General features: G+C 43.5%; 1 protein-coding gene across 1 annotated transcript in view; it reads left to right on the top strand.

Annotated features, from left to right (window-relative positions):
* Positions 1–23255, top strand: part of tmtopsa (teleost multiple tissue opsin a) — a 59579-nt gene that overhangs the window by 3073 nt on the left and 33251 nt on the right. The window contains exon 2 of the mRNA XM_071918639.1: positions 5404–5732. Coding sequence (XP_071774740.1) covers positions 5404–5732 — 329 coding nt within the window. The remainder of the gene's footprint in view (positions 1–5403; positions 5733–23255) is intronic.

Below are 23255 nucleotides of genomic sequence, written 5' to 3'. Positions count from 1 at the left end.
TGCTTTGCATGGATCGCCCCTTGGTAGCCACCCACAATCAAAGCACTACAGTGAGACCTGTTAGACCTGTGAGACCTCTAACTGAGGAATACAGGTGTTTGATTTTCTTTGTTCCTCATCTACAGAAGGATAATGGGCTCCTTGCCTCGTTGTGAATCCAGTTGAGTTTAACCCTAACTAAGACTGGGAGAGAGATGGACTTTGCACTAAAATGCCTCTGAGAAACCAAGCGATAAAGGCTACTTTCCTATAGACGCTGCAAGCAAGTGGGCAACACAGCTACTGTCAAATTCCCTTTACCATCTGATATTACCATCGTCCTTTATTGCACAATGTATTCAAATGCTGTGATTGTAGGCAGAGAAGAGATAAAGGAAACACTACCATATATTGTAGGAGACAAAATTGATCCACCAGGGCATGCAATCAGACTTTTTTTTGCCCCCATTTCACCGTGTCTGTTATCTCCAGCATCCCTCAGGCTGCCCATTTGCTTTCCTTGTGCCATCGCTAGAAAATGTCCTACAATATGCTCAACTCAACTCAACTAAATTGAGTTTTTTCCTTGGCTAAAGAGCCCTTTGAATCTGTCAAACTTTTAAATTAAAAGGAGGCCTTCAACAACGCCCTGCCACTTCCTCCGGGATGGGTTTGCCACTTTCAAAACAGGATAACTGCATTTCAGTCATATCAGAAAGAATGGAGAAAGCCTCCCCTGCTTCATAGTGTACTCGGATGTACTCGGCTTGTACTCGGTTATCCAATATGTCTCGCAAACTCTAATGCTATGCTGAGAGTAAGCGCTGTCTGAAGCTGTGTCACACTGACATCCACAAGGAGCCAATTTACTAAAACCCGTCTGACAAGATTTTGGCATCTACAAGATAAAAACACAGCAAAGAAGAGCGAGAGAGCGTGAGTGAGAGAGAGGGGAGCGAGAGAGAGAGAGAGAGACAGATCGAATGAGACAGAAAAAGAACAATGTTGTGTGCGCGTGTGTGTGTGTGCGTGCGTGTGTGCGTGAGTGTGTTCGGTGCGATGGCTCGCAGACATCATTAGAGCTTCCATTGGTTATGGATGAGTAATTCCTCAATGGGCTCATAAAAACTGAGAGAGAGAGAGGGAGAGAGATGAGAGCGCGTGAGGGACGGACAGAGAAAGAAAAAGTGGAATTGATTGTTGAGATGAATAATGCCGGGCGCAGCGTTGACAAAGTGGCTCTGTCTGTCTTCAACAAGTCACAATAAAGGTTTTCGGGATGATCGATGTTCCTTCAAATTAGAGGGCATTACCGTCGATGACAGAAGACGCTGTTAGGTCATCATTAGGACGCCATTTCCCCGCTCCCTTTCACATGGATTTGTACATTTTGCGCCCGGCCTCGCACTTTAAGCCCGCAACTTCTCCGATATTTGAGTGACTATTGCTTTGACTTTGTGCCAAGAGCGCAACTTCAAAAGTTGAAGACTATTCGTGGAGACACACACACACACACACACACACACACACACACACACACACACACACACACACACACAAGTTCTTTTTTTATTTTCTTTCTTTTACAGTTTGCTTCACTGTCAGCCTCCTGGCACCCATTTAGCCGCTTCACCTCTCCTGCCCACCTCTTTGCATTTTCTTCTCCATCTCCCTGAACTTTCATTGTCTTTCATTATACCGAGCATGAGCAGGGAGGATTTCTCTCTCGCTCTTTATTTGATATCCTGCCATCAGTCCTGCGTGTCCCTGCATACTGCGGGCCGCCTCCTCCCGCCTCAGGTGGACTGTGTGCACACAGTCACTGGATTAACCTTGGACTGCTGGGCCCACTGGCTGCATACTGAAGTTAGATTGCCCCGCTCCGTACTGCGCACACACACCAGCGCAAACACAGGGGCGCAGAAATGGATGCGCACGCACCCATACAGAGGAAAGGAAATGCATGTGCGCACACACACACACACACGCTCACCTGGCCTGAGTGATGTTAATTTGATACGAAGGTAAGAAAAAGCCTCAGCAGCGAGAAAGAAAGCAGAACAATGCTGCTCCGCCGTAAAGGTCAGAGCGAGTGAGCCGGCTAATGAGCCTGTGTAATAAATAGTGAATTAAAGCACAGACAAAAACGTCTATTATGGATGATGGGCGTCTGGTACGAAACACATTATTAGTATGAATATTCAGCCTTGTACACAGGATGCTGCTCTTCTGCGATTCAAGGTTTTCGTGGTTTTTTTTTTAGAGTCGTTGCGTAACAGTCGTTCTGCGAAGGACTCCTGTGATCGCTGAGCTGAGGAAACTACTTATGACACATGAGATTTACAGAACAAACACAGTTCCGTTCGATCCCGCATTTTCATTCAAACTGTCTTTTCCTAGAGATATTCAGTATCAGACAAGTGAGACTTTCTCAAAGACAAACAGAAGACAGAACTAGTGAGCGAGCGAGCGAGAGAGAGACAGACAGAGAAGAAAGAGATTTTGCTCCTCTTTCTTTCAAACATTACCGGATCATAAGACGTTTATTTTGTGGATATTAGATTCAGCCGCTGCCTTTGATCCTGCCGGGGGACTGGGAGACGGAGGGGGAGGGGGAGGGGGATGTTTGATTTCAGATGCTGTGAAGTTCGGTTCAAAAAGTTTTGCGGGTGTCCTTCTCCGTGACGTCGCGTTGATTTGAATAATACTATGCAGCCAGGGAGGGAGCTGGTTTCATCAAGGGGCTGGACACATCTGATAGGACCAGCCAGCATAACCTAGTTTTCATATCAAAAGCAAAGAAATCTTAATCAACTTTAAACAAGATTTTTACTTGGACAGCCGAGGGCGCGAGGTTGCCATCAGTCGGTTCAGTAACACAATGACTATGAATATTAGATTTCATATTTTGATGCCACTCTATGTGAGTCATGGCAGGGAGACACTAATTGGTTTTTTACAATTTTGAGAAAGTGTGATTTGATTTGGCTCCACACTCAAAACTGGATAATGGGCATGGAAGACTTATTCATAGACATTATCAGTGTGGCATCTGAGAGATTTACTAAGCCCCCGTGCTCCCGACCCGGGGTCCGGGATGAGACTTTGCTGTAAAAGACTCAAATTAGACCTCTGTTATAATTGAATCATTCATCAACCAATCAGAAGCAGATGGTATCTTTTAGTAAAGTGCTCCTTAATCCTGCTTTCACTGCATGGACTTGATTACACTGGGGCAAGAGTTATTTCTATCAGGGTGATCCTAAGGTAAAAAAGTTAGGGGCCTTTGCATTGGGGATGGGACAATATGCTTATCTTATGATATGATTCGATACGCGATATGGGCTTCACGATGCAATACAGCCACGATACGATGTAATAAATAAAAGTTCAATGACAACAAAGTCTGACTGTGCAGAATTATGTTTATTTCTGAGATACAAATCTTTCTAGTGATGCCATTGGCTTGCTAGAATGAAGAACAACAATTAAAAAATGTGATTACAACGTGCAAATAAAATAATTTGGATGGAGAGCTTGTGAAACTGTGATGGTCAAGCCGTCTCATCTGTGATTACTACAGCAGAATAACATGGAGCTAATATCGCGATTCATTTTTCTGTCCCACTATACGTATTGTCACATTTTTGTAGTACAGTATATTGAATTTTGATATATCATCCCATCCCTACTTTGCACTACACCAGCGTTTACAGGCGACACCTGGCAACAGCATCACAAGGATTTTAGCTCAGCTCAGAGAATCCATCTGCAGTGAGGAGGCATCTCCCATCGTATTTTTGTCCCTCATTTTAAACTTCGCAGGCCGTAGACAGAGAATAGCAGTGCCAGGGAAGATGAGGGTCTGGATGAGATAGAGTAGCAATGAGCTGGGTTGAAAGCCCCTGTTGTCAAAATATATGTGAATTATGTGTGGTATTGGTTGCTCTGACTCAGTCATCCCAGACCACACAGAAACAGTAAGTGGGTTGTTGTAAAAGCTCTGGAGCTGTGTTTTACCTTGTCACAGCTTGTAATGTTGCGGTGATAGAACTTATAAAACATCTCAGGTTGGTATGAAAGGGCGAGCGAAGGCAGTAAAAGCCGTCTTGCACAGGCAAAGGAACACGATTGGCAAGTCTGGAGGCAACAGCCATCATAAAGCGCTGAGCCATAATAGTTCAGACACCGCTATCATGGATGAATATAGTCAGTTCTCTCTTGTGCACACACATTTGCACACATGCATGTGCGTGCACACACACACACACACACACAGACTCACACACATTCTGATTCAGTCCTGCACAACTGTCGTCTCCAATCAGCGCTGTCACAGCCCATAAATTTGCAGCTTCCTTCTTCTCTCTCCAGCTCCCTTCTTCTTCTTTCTCTTCCTTTCTACCCCTCTTCAAATCACCTGGACCTTTTCTTTTTTACCTCCTCCCTGTCCATGTTTCCTCTCGATGTTTCCTCCTTTCATCATCTCCCTCCCACCCTCCCTTTCTCCCTCCCTTCCCTCCTTCCTTCCTTCCTTCCTTCCTTCCTTCCTTCCTTCCTTCCTTCCTTCCTTCCTTCCATCCTGGCACTGGCACTGGCACTGGCAGTGGCACCTCAGCGAAATGTCCAGACCGCCTTTTTAAACGAGTGTCCTGTTCGGGTCCACTCCATTGCCATTGAAAATCAATGGCGGTGAAGGACGGCCTCGCTGATCATATTGGCTTCAAAGTAAATACCAAACAGGATAAAAAGACTGAGGGGTCAGGATGAACACTGAGGCTCCCGTCTCCTGCGGTTCTGGTTCTGAAATGCCGGATAAAGAGAGAGAGAGAGAGAGAAAGTGTGTGTATTTATTGAGCGGTCACAGAATGACGTGAAAGGACTTTGCGTCTGAGTTGTCTTCCGCCACGCCGCTAATCTGTCAAGCCGGGACACTACAGGAAGCGCTATTGTTTATGATTTGCAGTGTGCATCCGCTGCAGACCCCGGCGCGTGAACTGAAATATTAGATGATTGCACACTGCCACGTTTGCTGCACTTTCGCTTTGGCCATCACTTTGAAAATCATAGGCGTCCTGTCCTGGAAGCTGTAAAGCATGAAGCCCGTTTTAGCTGGGCGAGAGCTATAAAGCATTTTGTCGTGGTGACTGTGCACGTTTTCCCCTGCTGGAGTAGATAAGTATTTGGACAGATAGTGTATATGTTTCTTTTTTGGATGACTCCATTAAGTGTAAAGTACAGTAGTCATCATATAAAAAGGGAAGCACACGCCTGCACATGCTGTCTATGATATTATTTTGCTTACAGTTTGCTTACGTATTTGACTCCTTCTAATAACACTGTGCATGTGTGTGTGTGTGTGTGTGTGTGTGTGTGTGTGTGTGTGTGTGTGTGTGTGTGTGCGTCATGCCTATCCCGTCCCAGGCATCGTGTCGCTGATCTCACTGGCTGTCCTCTCCTACGAGCGCTACAGCACCATGATAGCTCCCACCGAGGCCGACTCCTCCAACTACCGCAAGGTCTCCCTGGGCATCGCCGTGTCCTGGGTCTACTCGCTGGTCTGGACCCTGCCGCCGCTCTTCGGCTGGAGCCACTACGGCCCCGAGGGGCCCGGCACCACCTGCTCCGTGGACTGGACGGCCCGGACGGCGAATAACATATCCTACATCATCTGCCTGTTCGTCTTCTGCCTGATCGTGCCGTTCCTGGTCATTGTGTTCTGCTATGGCAAGCTGCTGTACGCCATCAAGCAGGTGAGTCAACGCGGGGCCGGGGCAGGGAGTTAAAGTTGCTACGTGTAGCATTTGTATTTCTCAAAATGAAGACTACATTTCCCAGAAACCCCAATGCTTCCTGCTGCGAAGAGGATGTTGCTACCCGCCCCCCCCCCCCCCCCCCCCCTCTCTGGCGTCACTCGGTTTGTTCTGAACAGCAAGAAGAAGGATAAGAGTCAATAACAGCCCTTGATAACAGCCAATATGCATTAAGACAGGAACTTGAAACTATACAGTTAGCAATCTCCCTTTGTGCCATAAAGCAATACAGCAGATTTTACACAAAATGTAAAATGCAGTGTTGAGGCTGCCAATCTTCTTGACAATGGTTCCATCGTTAATTATGGTAATTATACTGTCTCAAATGTCTCAAAATAAATGTGGTAGTGATGTATTGATGTTAAAATGCTACACGTAGCACCTTTAACTCCGCAATCAGGTTGGTTGTTATTGCTAAGCAACTTTCAGTGCACCAAGAAATGTTATAATGCAATGATATTATAATACATCAAGCTAGAAATTAGCTTTTATAATAGTATCATTTATTTAATGCCAGATGATCCAGGTGCCACATGATATACAAGTTTGTGTTTGGATCCGTTACTCTCCGTTCTCTGTCTGACTGGAATGCAAAACACAGAAATGATCTCGACAAGCGTAAGCTCTTTGCTATTGCCATTCAGTATAGCTATGCTTGCTATCCAACTAAAATGATATGAGCAATTTGAACATCAGGTTTCTATCAACCTGAAAACCAATCGCTGCTTGGTCTGGCCTTGAAAACTGGTTGTGTTGGTGTCACACAACTCCGGGCAGCTGTGTACAAGTGAAATTAGTTGCTCTTCCATTTTGAAAATCGAAAGGAAAGGCGAACTCCACCTTCGCCGTCTTTGACTGACTAGTGAACACTTAAAGGAACACTTTGCCGATTTTCAACCAGCTTTGTATCATTACAATGTCGGTAGTATATGCAAATGAACAATGTTTACCTTCCCTCCATGTTGCCTGCACCGAGAGCTCCCCGTTCATTTGCCGGCAGAAACTGTTTTGCCGGCTCGTATGGCTCTCGATCCGACTATCCGTGGATGCGGGCATACAAAAATGAGTAAGTACAATCAGTAGTTCGAATAACAGCCATGCGAGCCGGCGCAGCTTCAAAATCTGTTGTTCTTCCGAGAACCAATGACGTCACTGGTTCGCGGAAGTACAACAGATTTTGAAGCTGCGCCCCAGAGACACAGAGAACATTAAAAAAACCTGTTGTTGTTTTTCACACTATATCCCGATTTCGGATAGATAGAGATATGGTTGAAAATCGGCAAACTGTTCCTTTAACGGATAAATACGTATACTGCGGTCCGAAAAAAGTTCAAATGGTTTCAACTTTTGATGTATGAAACAATACAGACAGCAGCCCTCCGTTCTCTCCATCATCCGTCAACCTATCAGCCTCATAGAGAATACATTGGCTCAATCAGTTTTTGATGGATACAAAATCTCTGTGTGGCCGCCCCCTTACTTCTTAACTTTTGAAGTGGCAGCAACACCTCTAGCGCAACTCAATTGTATCAATGCCCCTGGATGGTAGGTAGGGTGGCAAATTAAATAAAAAACATATCAAAACCACAATATTGACTACTACAATTTCCACATCGCAAGAGACAGCATTTTTTCCCCCATATTACAAGTATAGGTGTTGCCTCTTAAACTATGTTTTCTTGTGCAGTGCAGAATCCCCAGCCTACAAATCAACCTGCATGTCTTGTTGGATGAAAAATTTTCATTTCATTCAAATAAATCTTATAAGAAAAAGAAATTGAAAAAGCTCAAGCAAAACATGATGTAAAAAAAAAACTGTGTGTCCATGTAACACAACTGCAATAAACAGAACAAAAAAAAAATCATCACAATATGATTTTTCAGTCAATATTGCGTAGCTCGCATAGTGGTACGCATCATGATTATATTACAACACATTTATGTATCATTTAATAAAATGTTACTTTTTTTTTACTGAGTTCCCCAACTGTTCTTAAAAAAGCTAACGCAGATCTGCTGCTCTGGCGTCCTTTGCAGCGAATTAAGGCTCACAGATCTCACACTGTATCATTTCTGGAGCTGAATATTTGTCTGTGTGTACCTTTATTCTTTCTTTTCAACTTTTGTTGAAAGTTTTGTTGCTGAGTAACTGAAGTCACAAGCTAAAATATTTCTGAGGGGAACCAATTATTCTTGCTGTAAGCGATTCGCTCAGTCTGTTATTCCAATGATCTCTGGCAAGTTAAAGCAATATTTTTCAAAATGAACAACTCTCTCAAGGCTGTAAACTAGAACCAAGGCTCTAAAACCTGGAGCTGTGTCACTGACAATGCATTGGCAGCTGATTCTGTGGACTTTATTGCATGTTTCTTTACGACCTTCCATTGAAATTACTATTTTATAACAGCGCTAATTATAGTATGGTTCTGAACCATAAATTGTGCCCGTATCGCTGTGAAATCACCATGGGCACTGTCACTGTCACTCCGTAAAGTCAGCCTCAGATTCATTTGTCAATAGAGCACCTCTAGGATTTGTGTTTTGATGGCACATACCATATGGTGGACACATTTATCCAAAACACCTTACAGCCCCATGAGTGCATACAGTGGCTCTCAAAATGACTCTTGTCCCTCTTGTTTGTAGATATGGGAGAATCTTGTTCCTTTTCTCAAAATCAACAGCGGATTGTCCCAAACCGTATGAATTAAACATTGCTGGGTTTCCGCTGTAAGGTGAGGACAATGTAATGATCATCCAGACTGTATTTTGGGTGAATTGCTCCTTTTTCCCATGGCCATGAACTGTGGTGTGTGAGGTAACTGATGTTTGGTTTTCACACTCTGTCCCGGACTGACTGACTGAGAGAATATGAGGGGAGACAGTCTGGGAGGCAGTGCTCTCTCTCCAGAGAAGCCTTGCTCAAACACGGCGTAGAACACGCACACACACACACACACATACACATACACACACACACACACACACTCACACAGAGTTTGCAAGAACAAGTCCCAGAGCAATTTTTCCAGGATTACAGCTCACTCAAACTGTGTGAGCATCATGTCTTTTCAGATAAACAATGAGTCGTGTGACTTGGTGTGTGTGTGTGTGTGTGTGTGTGAGAGAGAGCGTGCTTGCATTATGTCTTCTCTGATACATGTAAATACTCGGCTGCCTGCGCATGACACTGACACAACCGAGAGCAAGAATGAATAACAATCAACGCCTCCATCAATCTAATAACGGACAGACATGCTCCCATTCTTTCTTTGTTTGAAGAGGAACCAGGGAAGAGGAGGCTTTGTGTTTTCCGCTTCCTCCCTCTCTGTTTATCACTTTGCGTCAGCCTCTTTCGCTTCTTTCACTGTCTTTCTTTCCCTCTTTCTTTATTGGCCCCTCTGTCATTTCAAGGGCCTCGTTTCTCCCCTCCATCCTGAGTCTGTCTCTCTCTTTCTCTCGTCTCTCCTTGTCGGGAGTCCTGTTTATGCGCTCTTGTCCTCAGTATCTCATTCTCTGTCTTTTGTGTCCGTAGATGCGGTCTTGTGTGTTTCCATCTCTTTCCTTTGTCTCCTTTCTTTCTTCATCTGTTTTTATGCCCCCCCACTCCCCCCACTCCCACCCCCACTCCCCCCACTCCCACCCCCACTCCCCCCACTCCCACCCCCACTCCTTCATTGTACGATGAAGAGGAGGCAGGCGAGGGGCGGTAATAGTGTTTCAGCTCCCTTTCTCTCTCTCTCTCTCTCTGTCTTTGTCTACCTGTTTCCATCTCCCTCTCTCATTCTCTCTCTCTCTCCCCCTTTCCGACTCCTTCTCTAACACATCTATTATCCGGCCAGCTTCTCTCTTTCTCTTACCCTTTCTTCCCTCTTTTGTGGCGGATAACATGCGCGTGTCCGTTCTTTATCTTGGCCCGCGGCCGTTCCACTCCCCCCTGACGACGCTATGTACAGTAGCGGCAGTTCTCCCATCAGGCCGCCTGGAGTAACTCCCGCTGGAACGGATAGAGGTGGTCGAGCGCCTCGTCCAATAAAAGGCCGCAAGCTGAAACAGTTCAATTCCCCAATCTAATAAAGTGACGCTCCCCCGGGCCAAGCCACGAGGGGAAAACTTGGGAAAAATCAATTCATCTGCAGTACTGGATCACCTGCAGAGAGGTTGGGCCGGATTGGGTCGGCGAAGTTGGGGAGGATTTGGCTTCCGTTGTGCACTGCCTGTCTGTCTGTGTGTGTGTGTATGTGTGTGTATAGTGGGGGGGCAAAGGCTCTGTGTCCCAACTAACATTTTGACGTTGAATAGATGTTGATACGACGACCTCTACCAACGTTCAAAACCTGTTTTCGATAACGTTTGTGAAATCAGAACCTCAATATCTTCCTGATATCAGTTCAAAACAGCTTCCCAAGCTGTTTTACTATGATTTTTTACAGTGCCATAATATCATCTTGTGAAAATGACGTTGAACTCGGCCTCCTCCTGTCCGTCAGTTGCTTGCTGGGGGGTTTCACAGAGAGAAACAGACCGAAAGACACAAAAGGAAAGCGAGGCAGGCAGACAGACACAGGCAAAGCTTGTCTCTGCTTGCTTGTAAGTGGCTGTCAATGTTGTCATCTATTTTTTTTTTTATTGCTCCAGCTTTGTAATGGGAAATTGAGGTGTTTATCAGTGCAGAGGAGAGAAGCTGCCAGAGAGGTGAGTTTGCCCCCCTATATTTTTTTTTTTTCCCTTCCCAGGCACTTACATCTGGGAACATCTTAAACCAGACGCAAGCACTACAGCTCTGCTTTGTTCTGTTGTTTATTGCTTCGTCCTTGTATAAAGGCTGAAGATGAACTCTGTGCCATTTCACTAGTCTCTGTGTAAGATATGGGAGTAGGGTAAAGAGGTGTTAGGTTTTTGCAGAAATAGAAACAGCATCACCACCAAGAGCTACTGCAGTGTTGTCACCTTGATAACCCATCGCCTGAGTAAAATTTCATCAACAAATACATACATTATACCTTATCAAAAGCCTCATTCAACTAAATATATCTTTATTCAATAAAATATCAAGCTACATACACCGATACCATCAAGAGAATTCAACAAATTATGGCAAGTGAGTTTGAAACTTGCTGCAGGAGCTTAATCAAGGACATGGTTTAAAAATGTGTGGGCACGTATTAATTAATTTGAAATTATGAAAATGTATGAAATTGAGCGCACACAGTAATGAAAATGAGGGCACAAATTAACCGAAACAATCGACTGATATGTATCAAATTAATGGAAGCAAGGTCCTGCCGTTTTCACCATTTCCACCTCAAACAGCCACAAAGAAGAAGAAATGTAGGTCTGAGGAGTATGCAGCACTGACATGCAGTCAGAGACACTTACGTCAAAGGACCGTTTATAGCACAAATCGTTCTACAGTTGTATTTGGCGGAAAAGGCTCTGCTCTTGAGGATGCTCCCCAATGAATCTAAGGAGCATGTGAGAGATTAATAAACCCCCAAAGGATAGTAGACATATCATTCAATACTATGAAAACCAATATAAAACCACACTTAATCAGAGATAGCTTGCACAAGTGTCCTGTGTACAGATGATAGCTTAGATAACTAATCATTCATTGCCTTGCTGCCGCAGAACAGTAGGTGCAGCTTAACAGAAAACATGAAGTAGTTAAAGTAATGATCCTTGACATTTTCATATAAATAAATGTCCATTTTGCTACTCTCTATTGCCAATTGATATAACACAATAGTGATGCAGCCTAACCCAGTTCATGAAAGCTTTCACATTTGCTGTTCTAAACACCTGGTGTCTAGTAGGTCTTGCCCAGAAAAAATCCTCTGGCACACAGGAAGTGATGCGTTTTATGCTTCCAGGAGCAGCAGCAGTGGTTTGTTGGGTATAAACAGAAGAAGAACTGGGTAGTTAGCATGAGCAGCGATAGAGTCCATGACTGAACAGACAAAGAAAAGAGAAACTCAAACTGCATCAACAGAAAATCCAAGGAAAAAGACGTCGCAGTACTGGACACACTGTTTGATTGACAGGTGATCTCTGGTGCAGAAACAACACAGCAATGAACATTTAATTAACAATAATAATAAAAAAGAGGATCTGTAGTTAATCTTGACATTTCTTGGGAGAACACGTACAGTATCTCAGAACAGAGCTTTGAAGAGGATCTCTAAAATACATACACACCCACACACATGCACGTGCCAGCACACACACACACACACACACACACACACACAGTGCAAAGGGACCTTGGTTAGACATGCAGCAGCTCTCTCGTCTGCACATCTTTACCCTTGGTCTGAATGTATTATCTGACTCAGAGGTCCCCATGGAAATATAGCGATACACTCAAGTGCTCCGATGTTTCTTCAACATCCTGTAGGCTATAGAGGTAGAGATGGAGAGAGAGGGAGAGGGAGGGAACGAGGGGCAGAAATGAAAGGAGAGAGAAAAGGAGGAAGGGAGAGAGAATGAGAGACAAAGAGATTTTTGGGGTTTTCGTTCGGTAATGCCGTGGCTCTCGTGGCTCCAAAATGGGCCAGGGAAGGTACTAGAGGGGGAATGTCAATACAAATTGGGTGATGCAGTGCAATTTTGGAATCAAAAATGACTCTTGCGCCTATTCAGACCACGTCTTAGCATAAGCGCTGGCATTGTGTCATGTTTACAAAAGCACCATAGAAGTTTGTGTAGCTCTGCAAAGTTTAATTAAGGCTCCCGCTTTGGATGAGGTGTGCACAATTGAGAAGAGCTTTGAAAAGGTACAGCACGTCCCTCAAATGAGAGGCTGCAGATGGAACACACACACCTGTCCCGTCGTCTTCAGATGGCTGTAGGGATTTTGTCAACCGAAAAGAAAGGCTTCTACATTCTACAAGCAGTTGTGAATGGCAGATATTGGTAAGAATCCCCTTAATGTGGTCCAGTACAGACTACAGTTCCCTTCAACCACCACATAACACAATGAGCTGGCACATGCAAGCACATGCAAGATTAAAGATTCAAGATTCAAAACTTTATTAGAAATTCGTCTTCAGCTTAAATGCACATGGCTCACCACTCAATCTACAGGCAGGAAACATGCAGTGCAATACACTGAGAATAGCTAATAACTTGACCACAGTTGAAGAAATGCAACAAAGTTGTATACATGTACTAACTGGTGTCACTTAATGCAAATATAATCTGAGAGCAGAATAAAATAGGAGCGCTTCACACTCCAGCATGAAACTGTCAGTGCACGTCATTATGCATGGAAAACATGGTGACAGGGATTTCAATCATCTCAGTCTGGTGCTAGCTGTGAATTCAACTTAAAAAGGGACATCATCTGCCCTTGGCAACATATTTGGAGTGCCGTATATTTGTGCCTCGTGATTCTGACATTAGTTTCCTCTTGGGGGAAGAGGCGCAGCCGGTCTGGACTCTCATCATCCATTATGAAACTGTCAGTGCGCCGGGGCGGGGAGCGCGCTGCTTTTAAAGGGGATGAGAGGAGCTGATTTGATTGGCCGTGATTGATGCCGGCCCCTACCACACCTACCGCTAATTTATTCCTCCCACTCCTATCCAACCCCTTTTACAACTGTGCCACAGGTGCGCCACGGCTGCATTCGCCTTGATTCACAAAAATAGGGCCCTTGATGTCCTTTGATGGAACATCTCACAATGAAACAGAGGGAAAAGTAACCAAAAACACCCCGAAAAGCACATCCCACATCTACCCACACCCTCACACATATGCACAAAACACACAAACACAAGAGAATGAGAGAGAGAACGACACGTATCGCAGCTGTGAAAACACTTCTTGGCAACCCTTGGAATGAAAATGGCCAGTATTTCTGTTTGATATGAGTCTGGCGGAGGAGTGGGGAGATGCTGGAGGGCAAGACTGCTAGACTGCGGAGTAGGCTGCATGCTTAAAACACCAATTAGTCTTCCTTTGGATTGGCTCCGGGAAGAAGCTGGTGTTCCTTCTGTGTGTGGGCTACATGTGGCTGGTCCTCGCTCATTGGCTCGCTCTGTCCTTGCTCTTTTTTTTACTTGTTTTTTATTCTCTCTATTCGCGTTGCTCTCCAAACCTCTATTGCCACTCCGTTTCCTGTTTTGCTTATAGTGAGTGTGTGTGTGTGTGCGTGTGCAGCCGGCGCAACAGCTCTTTTCATTTTCTGCAGTGTCTGTTTCAATTTGCGCTCTCTCTATCTCACTCTCTCTTTCACTGTTCCCCAGTCTCTCTTACTCTCTCTCTCTCTCTGTCTGAGCTCTGTGTCAAGGTGTGCCTCCTTCGCATATACGGTACTCCTCGATTCTCTGTTTTCCGTTCACTGTCCCATTACCATCCATCTTCTTCACCTTGGTTGTCTTTCTCTCCCATTATCAGTCCCACATTCTCTCTCTCTCACACATACAGATGATTGCACCTTGCCCCTGGAATGTTTGGATTTTGCCAGTCAAGGTTTTAAGATAGTTTATAGCCTCAATATTCCATCATGAATTTTGGTTTTGTATCAGCAATCATAGGGCAGTTTCACACCAAGCGTGTTTGGAGTGGTTTATTCAAACTCTGGAACTTCTTGAGTTTGGTTTATTTGGGCGAGATGAGAACAATGCTATTCGATGGGTGAGCACCAAAATGCAGGTCTCCATCCTCTTCCTAGCAAACTGTGGTGCGGTTTGTTAAGAGTGAGAACATGATCCGAACTAGCTACAGGAATCAACCCCAAAACGTGCAATTTTCTGGGTAAAAGGAGACAGATGTTACCATCTGATAGCCAGCAATTACTCATGCTTAGACAATCTAGCAACAAAGTGAACTGAGGGCAAACCACAGTCTGGACTGATGCTCATATTCAGCTATTTCTTCATGTCTTAATTTGTCTGAACACCAGAAGAAGATAAATTGCAGCAAATGGCGCAGACAAGTCCATCATGCTGAGTTAAAGTTACAAAGACTGGGATCGAATTTGTTTTGACTCCCACCCGCCGCCTAAGCCTTGCAAGATACAAAAACTAATAAAAGAGCTACTTGTGAGTCCATGCGAGTTGTGTTACACAATTACAAGCCCTGGTTCGCTTGTAATTGGACATTGTGAACCTAAACAAACCAAATACAAAAAAAACAAAGTAAAAAGTGCAGCAAAGTAAACTTTTCCACTCTGGTTCGGACCAAAAAAAACAAACTTTTCTCTTACTTTTTGTAAGAGTTGGTGTCGGTTCTTTGGTGGGTGTCTCATTTTGGAATGAAACTCTTCATTTATACTCAGATAGAGTCCAGACTGTCCTTCCTGCACAGCGGCTCTGTGACCTGCTGCCTTGAAGCCTTGAGACAGACTCATCCACTACATCCAGCCGCCGCTGGCGCTGGGGCAATCTGTCCTGTTAATAATTACCAGAGAGAGAGAGAGAGACAGAGAGAGAGAGGGGGAGGGGGGATGGCAGGATGGATGCAGCGCTGCATAGACCAGGCCTTCAACTCAAGTTTTTACGGATGGATGGAGAGCTGTGGCCAGTGGAAGGACTTGATAATTGAATATAATATCCTTATCTCAGTGGCATTAGAGACCTGGTCAGAAGTGAAGAGATAACAACAACCTTTGGCAGAAAAGTCAAGCATATTGAACAGTCAGAGCAGAGGAGAAAAGTGGTATTTTCCACCTCCTCTTATTGTGGTAATTTCATTACCTGTTGAGTTGAAAGGGGTAAAAGAGAAAATAAGTTTTCAACATATGACTAGCTTTGAGCTTAATGAACAGTTCTTTTTGACGTGAAAAAGGTGTACAAATAATCGTGTCACATGTCAGCCCCTCCTTTCTCTTCTCTGAACTCTATAGTATCTAATAAAGCAGAATTGCCATGAAAAGTCTTTGCAAGAATACATTCATGCACACTCCTTACATGTGTGCACACGCTCAGCCAAGCTCTCTCTTCCCCACAAACCTCTGATGAGTGATCATGCAGAGGTACACTCCAGACCAACCCATCCATCCACCCACCAACACACCCCCACTCGCTCACACACACACACAAACAGAAAGAGAGAGGGCAGCTGAAACGTTGGCTGAGAGAAAATGATTCATGTTTTCTCTGAGAGAAATGACAGTATAAGAACAAGAAAAGAGAGCGTTGCCACCAGACTGCTTCAGATCCAAAACTAAGGGGAAACATGGAGAAAAGCAGGTATCTAAGACAGTACTGAAAGTGAAAATGGGATGGAAAAAAGCCGGAGAAGGAGAACAGAGAGCAAAGTGAGAGAAGAAAGGAGACAGAAACAAGAGAAACGGAAGACAATAGCATTGCAGGAGTTTTCCCAGACAATGACTCCCTGGGGTTTGGGCAACAGCGCGAAAGCATCTAAAACGATGACACGTCTACGGCGGATGCATCTGTATGACAAAAAAAGAAACATTTCAAGGCAGCGCGGTCAGGTTGATGCGGCTGTATGGAGAGAAGCTTGCCGATCTTGTGTGAAGTGTAAAACTTCCAGTCCTTATGAGGAAAAGGCAGAAAAGCCTTCAGCTGCGGTGTAATAGTGACCCAGAATCCAGCTCCCTGTGGCTCTCCTCTGCAACCGGGCCACTGGGTCCCCAAATCTCACTCTCACTCTCTGTCTGGCTGTCTCCCTCTCTCTTTCTCTTTCTCTCTCTCTATCTCTGACAGCATTTACTTCGTATGATTGCCTGAACAGGAGTAATTGGCCTCAGTTGGGACTGAGATTAATTGCCGCAAGCGTCCAACCCCTCTCCTGGGCGCTCGAGTTTTCCTAGGTTTGATAATATTGCTGTAGAATTGGCTCCATGCAGTTGCATATGTGTGTGTGTGTGTGTGTGTGTCAGAGTTTCCCCTACCATTGTGTGTGTGTGGGGGAGTGTCACCCTATTTTAAGGAGCTGCTAACCTACTACTAGGAAAAATAAATGCATTTGGGTTTTTAGTGTCCCATGGTGGTCTAAATGCGGTTTTAGAGGCTTTTCCACCCGGACTAGGATACGATTCTGGGGGAAGCACTGATGTGTGTGTATGTGTGTGTGTGCGCAGACCTACATGTGTGTTACAGTGTATGTATGGGGCAGAAATGTCATCAAGCTATGGAGACACAGTGACACGCAGTGAAGTTGTGACTGTGCATGTATGTGACTGCGTGACTGTGTGAATGTGACGATGTTTGCTGTGACTGATTGGAGACTGAGGCACTCGGCTCTACAGATTCCAATATGTGAGAACATCTCTCTGTATGTGTTTGCCCTAAATGTCGCGCTTGTGGAAATCCAACTATATAAATTGAAGCGGCCAGGTGATGAGTGGGGAAATTACTTTTAGCACACACACACACACACACACACACACACACACACACTCACACACACACGTTACAGCTGAATGCTCCCTTTGCATTATTCAAATTTCACACACAATCTAGAGAGCTAATTTAATTTCTCTAATCTATACTCTTGTTAGAACCGCAATAAAGTGATGGACCTGGTAGATACAATCCAAAAACATATGGCTGTTGTCAGGTGAAAACCTTGTATCTAATATCACAGCCTTGTTTTCAGCTTGGCCGCGATATGCTTTTTAGACTTTATCCGGTATTGAAAGGGTTTCTTAAACCCAAGTGTTGTAGCATGTGATCCTTCAATTTAAATAAAAACATGAAAATCAGCTAAATTGGAGTTGCGTGATTTCCACCAGACAGCGACAATATGAGAGTTTTACACGTCTAATAGCTTTTCATGCAGTTTTCCCAAAGGAACTGACTAATCTACAATCAAATCTAGCGTGTGACTCACAAGAAAAGTTGTCCTTGAAATTAAAGGCCAATGGATTTTTTTTCCAATCTTATTTCCTTTCTTATTGTCCACATATTAGACCATTGACATCCTCACCATCAAATTGGAGTTGTGTAGTTCTTTTCACTGATATTTGTAACATAAATGGTAGTAGATCATCCTAGTGTTCAATGGCCAACGTTCAACCGATGTTCAGACTTGCAGAGCTGCCAAACATGCCAACCTGAAATATTTCCATTTTGGCCGGGCGCTCTGAGACTTCCTGACAGCAGACTGTGTCCGTTCCCCCTCTGCACCATGTTGCACCAGTGGAACTGGGTGTTCTGCATCTGTAATTTACATGTAATTACACTTTATCTTCACTCTCTATTTGCGCAGAGAAATTACAAATGACACAGCGTCGCTCCAGTAATTTACAATGAAATTACCTTACTACCGTTACCTTTTTGTGAACGAGCATTGAAAAGCAGCAGCAGTATTGAACCTCCTCAGAGTGGAGAGACCCCTTTTAAAGCCAACAGGAGGATGTATCATATTGGAAGAGTGTAATTAACTATTTAATTTAATTTATAATTGAGATGTGTTCATCTGATGGTCGCCCCAGAGCCATTCATTTCACTCTGGTTATTAGAACTGATTATAATCGATTTGAAAGAGCTAATGTTTCTCTTCTGAAGTGCAAAGCTGTGGCTGGCAGAATAATAATTCATATCAGAGGAGCAAGATAGTGTAATAGGGGGTAATTTAAGGTGCTTGATATTAAAAAATGGGAGTAATATACCATAACCCCTCTTTATCCCAACTCCTGTGTGAGCTTCCCTTATTAACCTTTATTGACCCTCTACTCAAGCCTGAGCAAGGTTATCATTCATACTGGTAATCTTCGCGGATACTGCAGTATGAAACTTCAGCCAGTTTAAAACAGTGTGTGTTCATCAGTGAAGTACAAACCTCTAGTGACCCATCAGGGGAATTTAAGGGGCAATTTTAGTGCATCAGCATACATTTGCTAGCCTGACATGACCTGGGATGTAAGTATGGGAGAAAGAAATAGCCTATCTTGGAGCTGTAGGTGTGAAGTTTAACCATTGACCAATGAGGTGTCCCATCACACTGACCCACTTGTATGAAGTCTAGACAGAGAGAGAGAGAGAGAGAGAGAGAGAGAGAGAGAGAGAATATTGTCCATATTATATTCGAAGAGAAGGTTTTGCTGTCTGTATTATTGTCCCAATAATTCAAACTCCATTCTCCCACATCTTGGGCAAATGATCCAACATGTGAGCTCCAGCCGTCTGCTGTTATGAGACATAAAGGTTTAACAGCCGTCATCAAAACGCCACATAGAAACGCGTCCAGTAATTCACATCGCGTTTGACACCAGAGCGCAGAAATAACTATGATGAAACATGATAGCAGTCATTTTGCGCAGTTATTTTGGCTGTAAACACTGTATCACGATACCTACAGTTTCAAGTGTTTTGAAATTGAACTGCTATTTTATCAGCCCAACCTGTCCTGTCCTGTCAAAGTGCATCATACTGTCTCACCGTCTGTTTATTGGTACTCTTAACCTGTGTGTGTGTGTGTGTGTGTCTGCGTGCACTTGATGTGATAGCTTAGGTGTTTTCGCACTTGTCTTTCCAGGTGATGGTAAAAGATTTCACAACAGCAATAATTAAATTTGTTGTAATTACAAAGTGAGGAGATGACCTCCACTTTTTTGCAGCAGCCTGGCAGATGCAGCATTACGGCTCTGGCAGCTCATAGGCCTCCATACAGGCGCGATTGTTCTCACATGATGTGTCGACCAGAATGAACAGACAAATGGTGAAGCTGATTTTCAGATCAAAAAGAACATGGCAGCTTCAATTGATCAAATGAGTAAAAACAAACTGTGAATCTTCCGTTCGGTGTGTGTATCATTTACAGTTGCCCCTATTCCATGTCATGTCTATCAAAATTCCCCAATTTGTTACATTCATAATGTCAGCATTACAACATATTTAAAATGTAAATGTTCTTATTCATTAGCGCAGATAGCAGGGTGGGACACATCTGGTAAACTAGCAGGGGAGCTTTAACACTTCATACACATGAGGTGTTGTTTGTTCCCCATTATCAGAATGTCCTGCTTTCACATTGCCAGACTCTGCATTCAGATAAACCACAAAATGGTAATGGGTTTAGACCAGAAGATTAAAAATTAACCAAATTCTTATGTTTTTTTCCTTGCAATCGTTGCCATTGCTGTTGTTGCGATATTAAAACATTACACTCACGGTTTTACAATGACCGATCACGTAGTTCAAGTAATTCACGAGGTATGAAAGCAGAAAAAAGCTGTATTTAAAGCCATGAGTCAGGCACGTTTAAAAGAAAACAGGAAGATGAACGCACTTAGCCCCCCTCTCCCCTCCCTCCACAACCCCCCCATCCTCCCTCCTGCTCCAGAGTTTACCTCAATTAGTCAATTTACATTGAAAACAAATCTACCATCATCTTTTTGTTCAATTTGCATATTCTGACATAAAATGAAGAAAAATCCAAAGCTTCCCTGAGAGAAATGGCTTGTATCTTTGCCTAGTGTGCTCAAATTTGTCAAGTCAAAGCAGTCAAGCAGTGTGGAGCGATGGAGAGACACCAGATCCCTGCAGTGCTGAACAGACTCAGAGGACAGGCAGGGAGTCTTTCACTCCCAGTCAAACCAGCTCCGTCTCGCACAGTCTATCAGCTGAGCAGATCAGACCCGCCGGGACGAGAAAAAGACAAATTGGCCTCACTAATGCTGCATTAGTAGTCCAAATACTAAACTAATACTAAAACTATTCCTGGAGACAAGCAACTCTCTCATTGTCTTTCTCTCTCTGTATTGCCGCTTTGTGTGTGCGACCGCCAGCAACAACAACACTGGCAGACTGACAGGAACTCAAACAAACTCCCTTCTCACGCTTCTCGTCTGAGTTCAATTGAGAAAAGCCAGTCAAGTTATTTTCTGTTTAATATGTTTTCTCCATGACTATAGGCATACTATTAAAACATCCAAATAGTATTGGAAAAAATCAGAAGGAACAAATATTCATTAAAAACACAATATTCTTGCTTTGCCGAATATGGTATTTGGATTCAGGAACATCCCTATCTCCTCCATATGTCTACTGTAACATGTATGCTTGTGTGACCTTTGGACACTGCTGCCTTTCACAGTGAGAGGTGGTTAATCTACAATTACAAAATTTAGCAGTATGGCATTAATCCAACATACACTGTCATTACATCAAGTGAAAAATAGTCCCTCACCTGTTCTAATAGGCAGGGGTTATTTTCAGTCCACACTTTTTGTTAATGACTTACACATTTCCACACCAATATCTTGTTTATATGTGCCGCCATGCAACATATACCACCATCTTGCACAAAAATGTGTAATTGTATGTTCACTAAATGCAGTGTCATCTCCGGCTGTTACTGCACTTCAAATCCAATGCAAATCTTGGCCACGTTGTACTTATTTATGTTCAAAACAGAATGTATTGACACTTTATTGAATTTCATTTTTTACATTAAACCTTTGGTGTGAGTCCACTGCAAGCCTGGGGTCGGCTCCAGTTTTGCTCTCAGTGTGGCGCATCAATCCTACAGCAATGTCAGAGTTGTAGTATTGTGGTGTACGACATGTGAGCTCGCTGTCACACCTTCTGACGCCACATCCATCTGCCATTGCTTTTCTTCAGAGTGCCGTCCGAAGGAACGCCGGACCTCTTCATCAGCTTGTGTAGCTGTGGATGGAGGAACTGGGAGAGAGAAAATGAAAATGTTGACGATTAGCGCTGTTGTGGGTTTGTGCAACGGCTCGTACAAGAGGGACGTGAAGAATGAAACATTTGTCACGCGAGGAAAGTTCAAGGGTGGTTTAATTGTCGTTTTATGTAACATACAACTGCAGTTGTACACTGCAACAGTTTGTACCTTCTAGTTAAGAGCAGCCTAGGGTCTTGAGAGTCGTTGGGAGATTTAGGTGAAAGACCTCAATTAAGACCTCAGTCATTTTAAAAGCCCTAAGGCCCTGTACAATCAGCGCTACTGCAGAATGTGATTTTATTGAAAATCAAATAGCACCCCTGCCTTGAGAAACACTAATGGCTTACTAAGTAGATCCTCATAAAAATGTGGCAGCTTTATGCTAATTATCAGTCTCCTTGCTAGATGGTGGTTGTATTGTCCACAGGTTGGTGCTATAGACATCTATCTGAGAGGACTGCCAGTAACACTGCCCTCCAAAGACTGAGAGTAGTACTGATTTACAGTACCAAGGGGTGAATGCAATTCCAGTATTTGGCACAAAGCTTGAATCAAAACTGTCAGCAAACGGATTTACTGAGATGATACATGCTAATTCTATGCATTTCTTTCATTTATACTAACTTTAATTAATTTGTTTCCTTACCAGAAATACAAAAAAGCAGCCAAGCATTAAAGACATGTCCGAAGGTTATACTTATATACTTTCATATTCCATATATAGTCTAAGTAGAAACACTTTTGCACAATGCAGGTGGCACCAGCTGTGCAGAGTTCTCACTGTTTTCATGAGACCCTGATTCATAAAACGCCACAGTAACAACATTGCCGTGTGCAAAACCTGCAGCTTGGTATTTTTGATTTATTCATGCATTTATTGGGGCTCTGACCGCCATGACACACACACACACACACACACATCACCACTGCCTTATTCTCAGCGATAGCCCATGTGACAGCCAGTCATAAAAATCAACATATTATTTAAGCGTTACATATTTTAAAGCCACCCTGATTATCCAGCTTGTGTGCGCAGCCTGTGCAGCAAGTGAACATTTTCCCCAGCAGAACTCTGTATTTTAAGAGAAGAGGTAGTGGCACATAATGCAAATTTCTTTGGCGAATGCATAAGGTTATTCATAAAACTCACCTGCAGGATTAGCGTGAAATTATGGGCTGAGGCTGTCACAGTAGAGTGTTTTCTTATTCATAAGTGTGATTTATGGGGTCAGTCTAAATATGCCACCTGACTAGAGCAGGTGGTATTTTTGTGCCATAGTGTGTTATATGAAATGCTTATGGAACATGCAAATGATCAAAAGAGGGAGGTGGTGCGGCAAAAAGGATAAAACAGATCCGGTAATTGTTGAATAAACTGTGACCGTTTCAGCCCCTAACATCGCCCTGCCTGTGAGTTTTATGAATAACTCTTAATGTTTTTTTTTTGTTTTTTTTAATTGCCATTGCTTTAATATCCTAGGAAAAATATGACAAACTCCCCACAATATCTAGATGGCATAGATAATACATAATGTTATGACAATAGAAGATCTAACACACAGGTCTAAAAGTAGGATGATTGATTTCTGTACAATATGGGCACCTTTCTTTCAGTAGCCTACTTATTAAAGTCAAGTCAATTTTATTTATATGGCACATTTCATAAACAGGTAGACTCAATGCACTTCACATGAAAAACAACAGTGACAATATAAAATATACAATCCAAAATACATAGAAAACATGAAACAACCCCCACAACACACAGAACAGAGCACACAGATGCGCGTGCACACACACATACACACACACACACACACACACACACACACACACACAGCCTGCATGAGTCTGACTGA

Source organism: Centroberyx gerrardi, chromosome 13, assembly GCF_048128805.1.
Source record: "Centroberyx gerrardi isolate f3 chromosome 13, fCenGer3.hap1.cur.20231027, whole genome shotgun sequence".
In the NCBI taxonomy this organism is placed as follows: Eukaryota; Metazoa; Chordata; class Actinopteri; order Beryciformes; family Berycidae; genus Centroberyx; species Centroberyx gerrardi.
The sequence above is the reverse complement of the archived record's forward strand: the minus strand, read 5'-3'. Positions and strand labels throughout refer to the sequence as shown.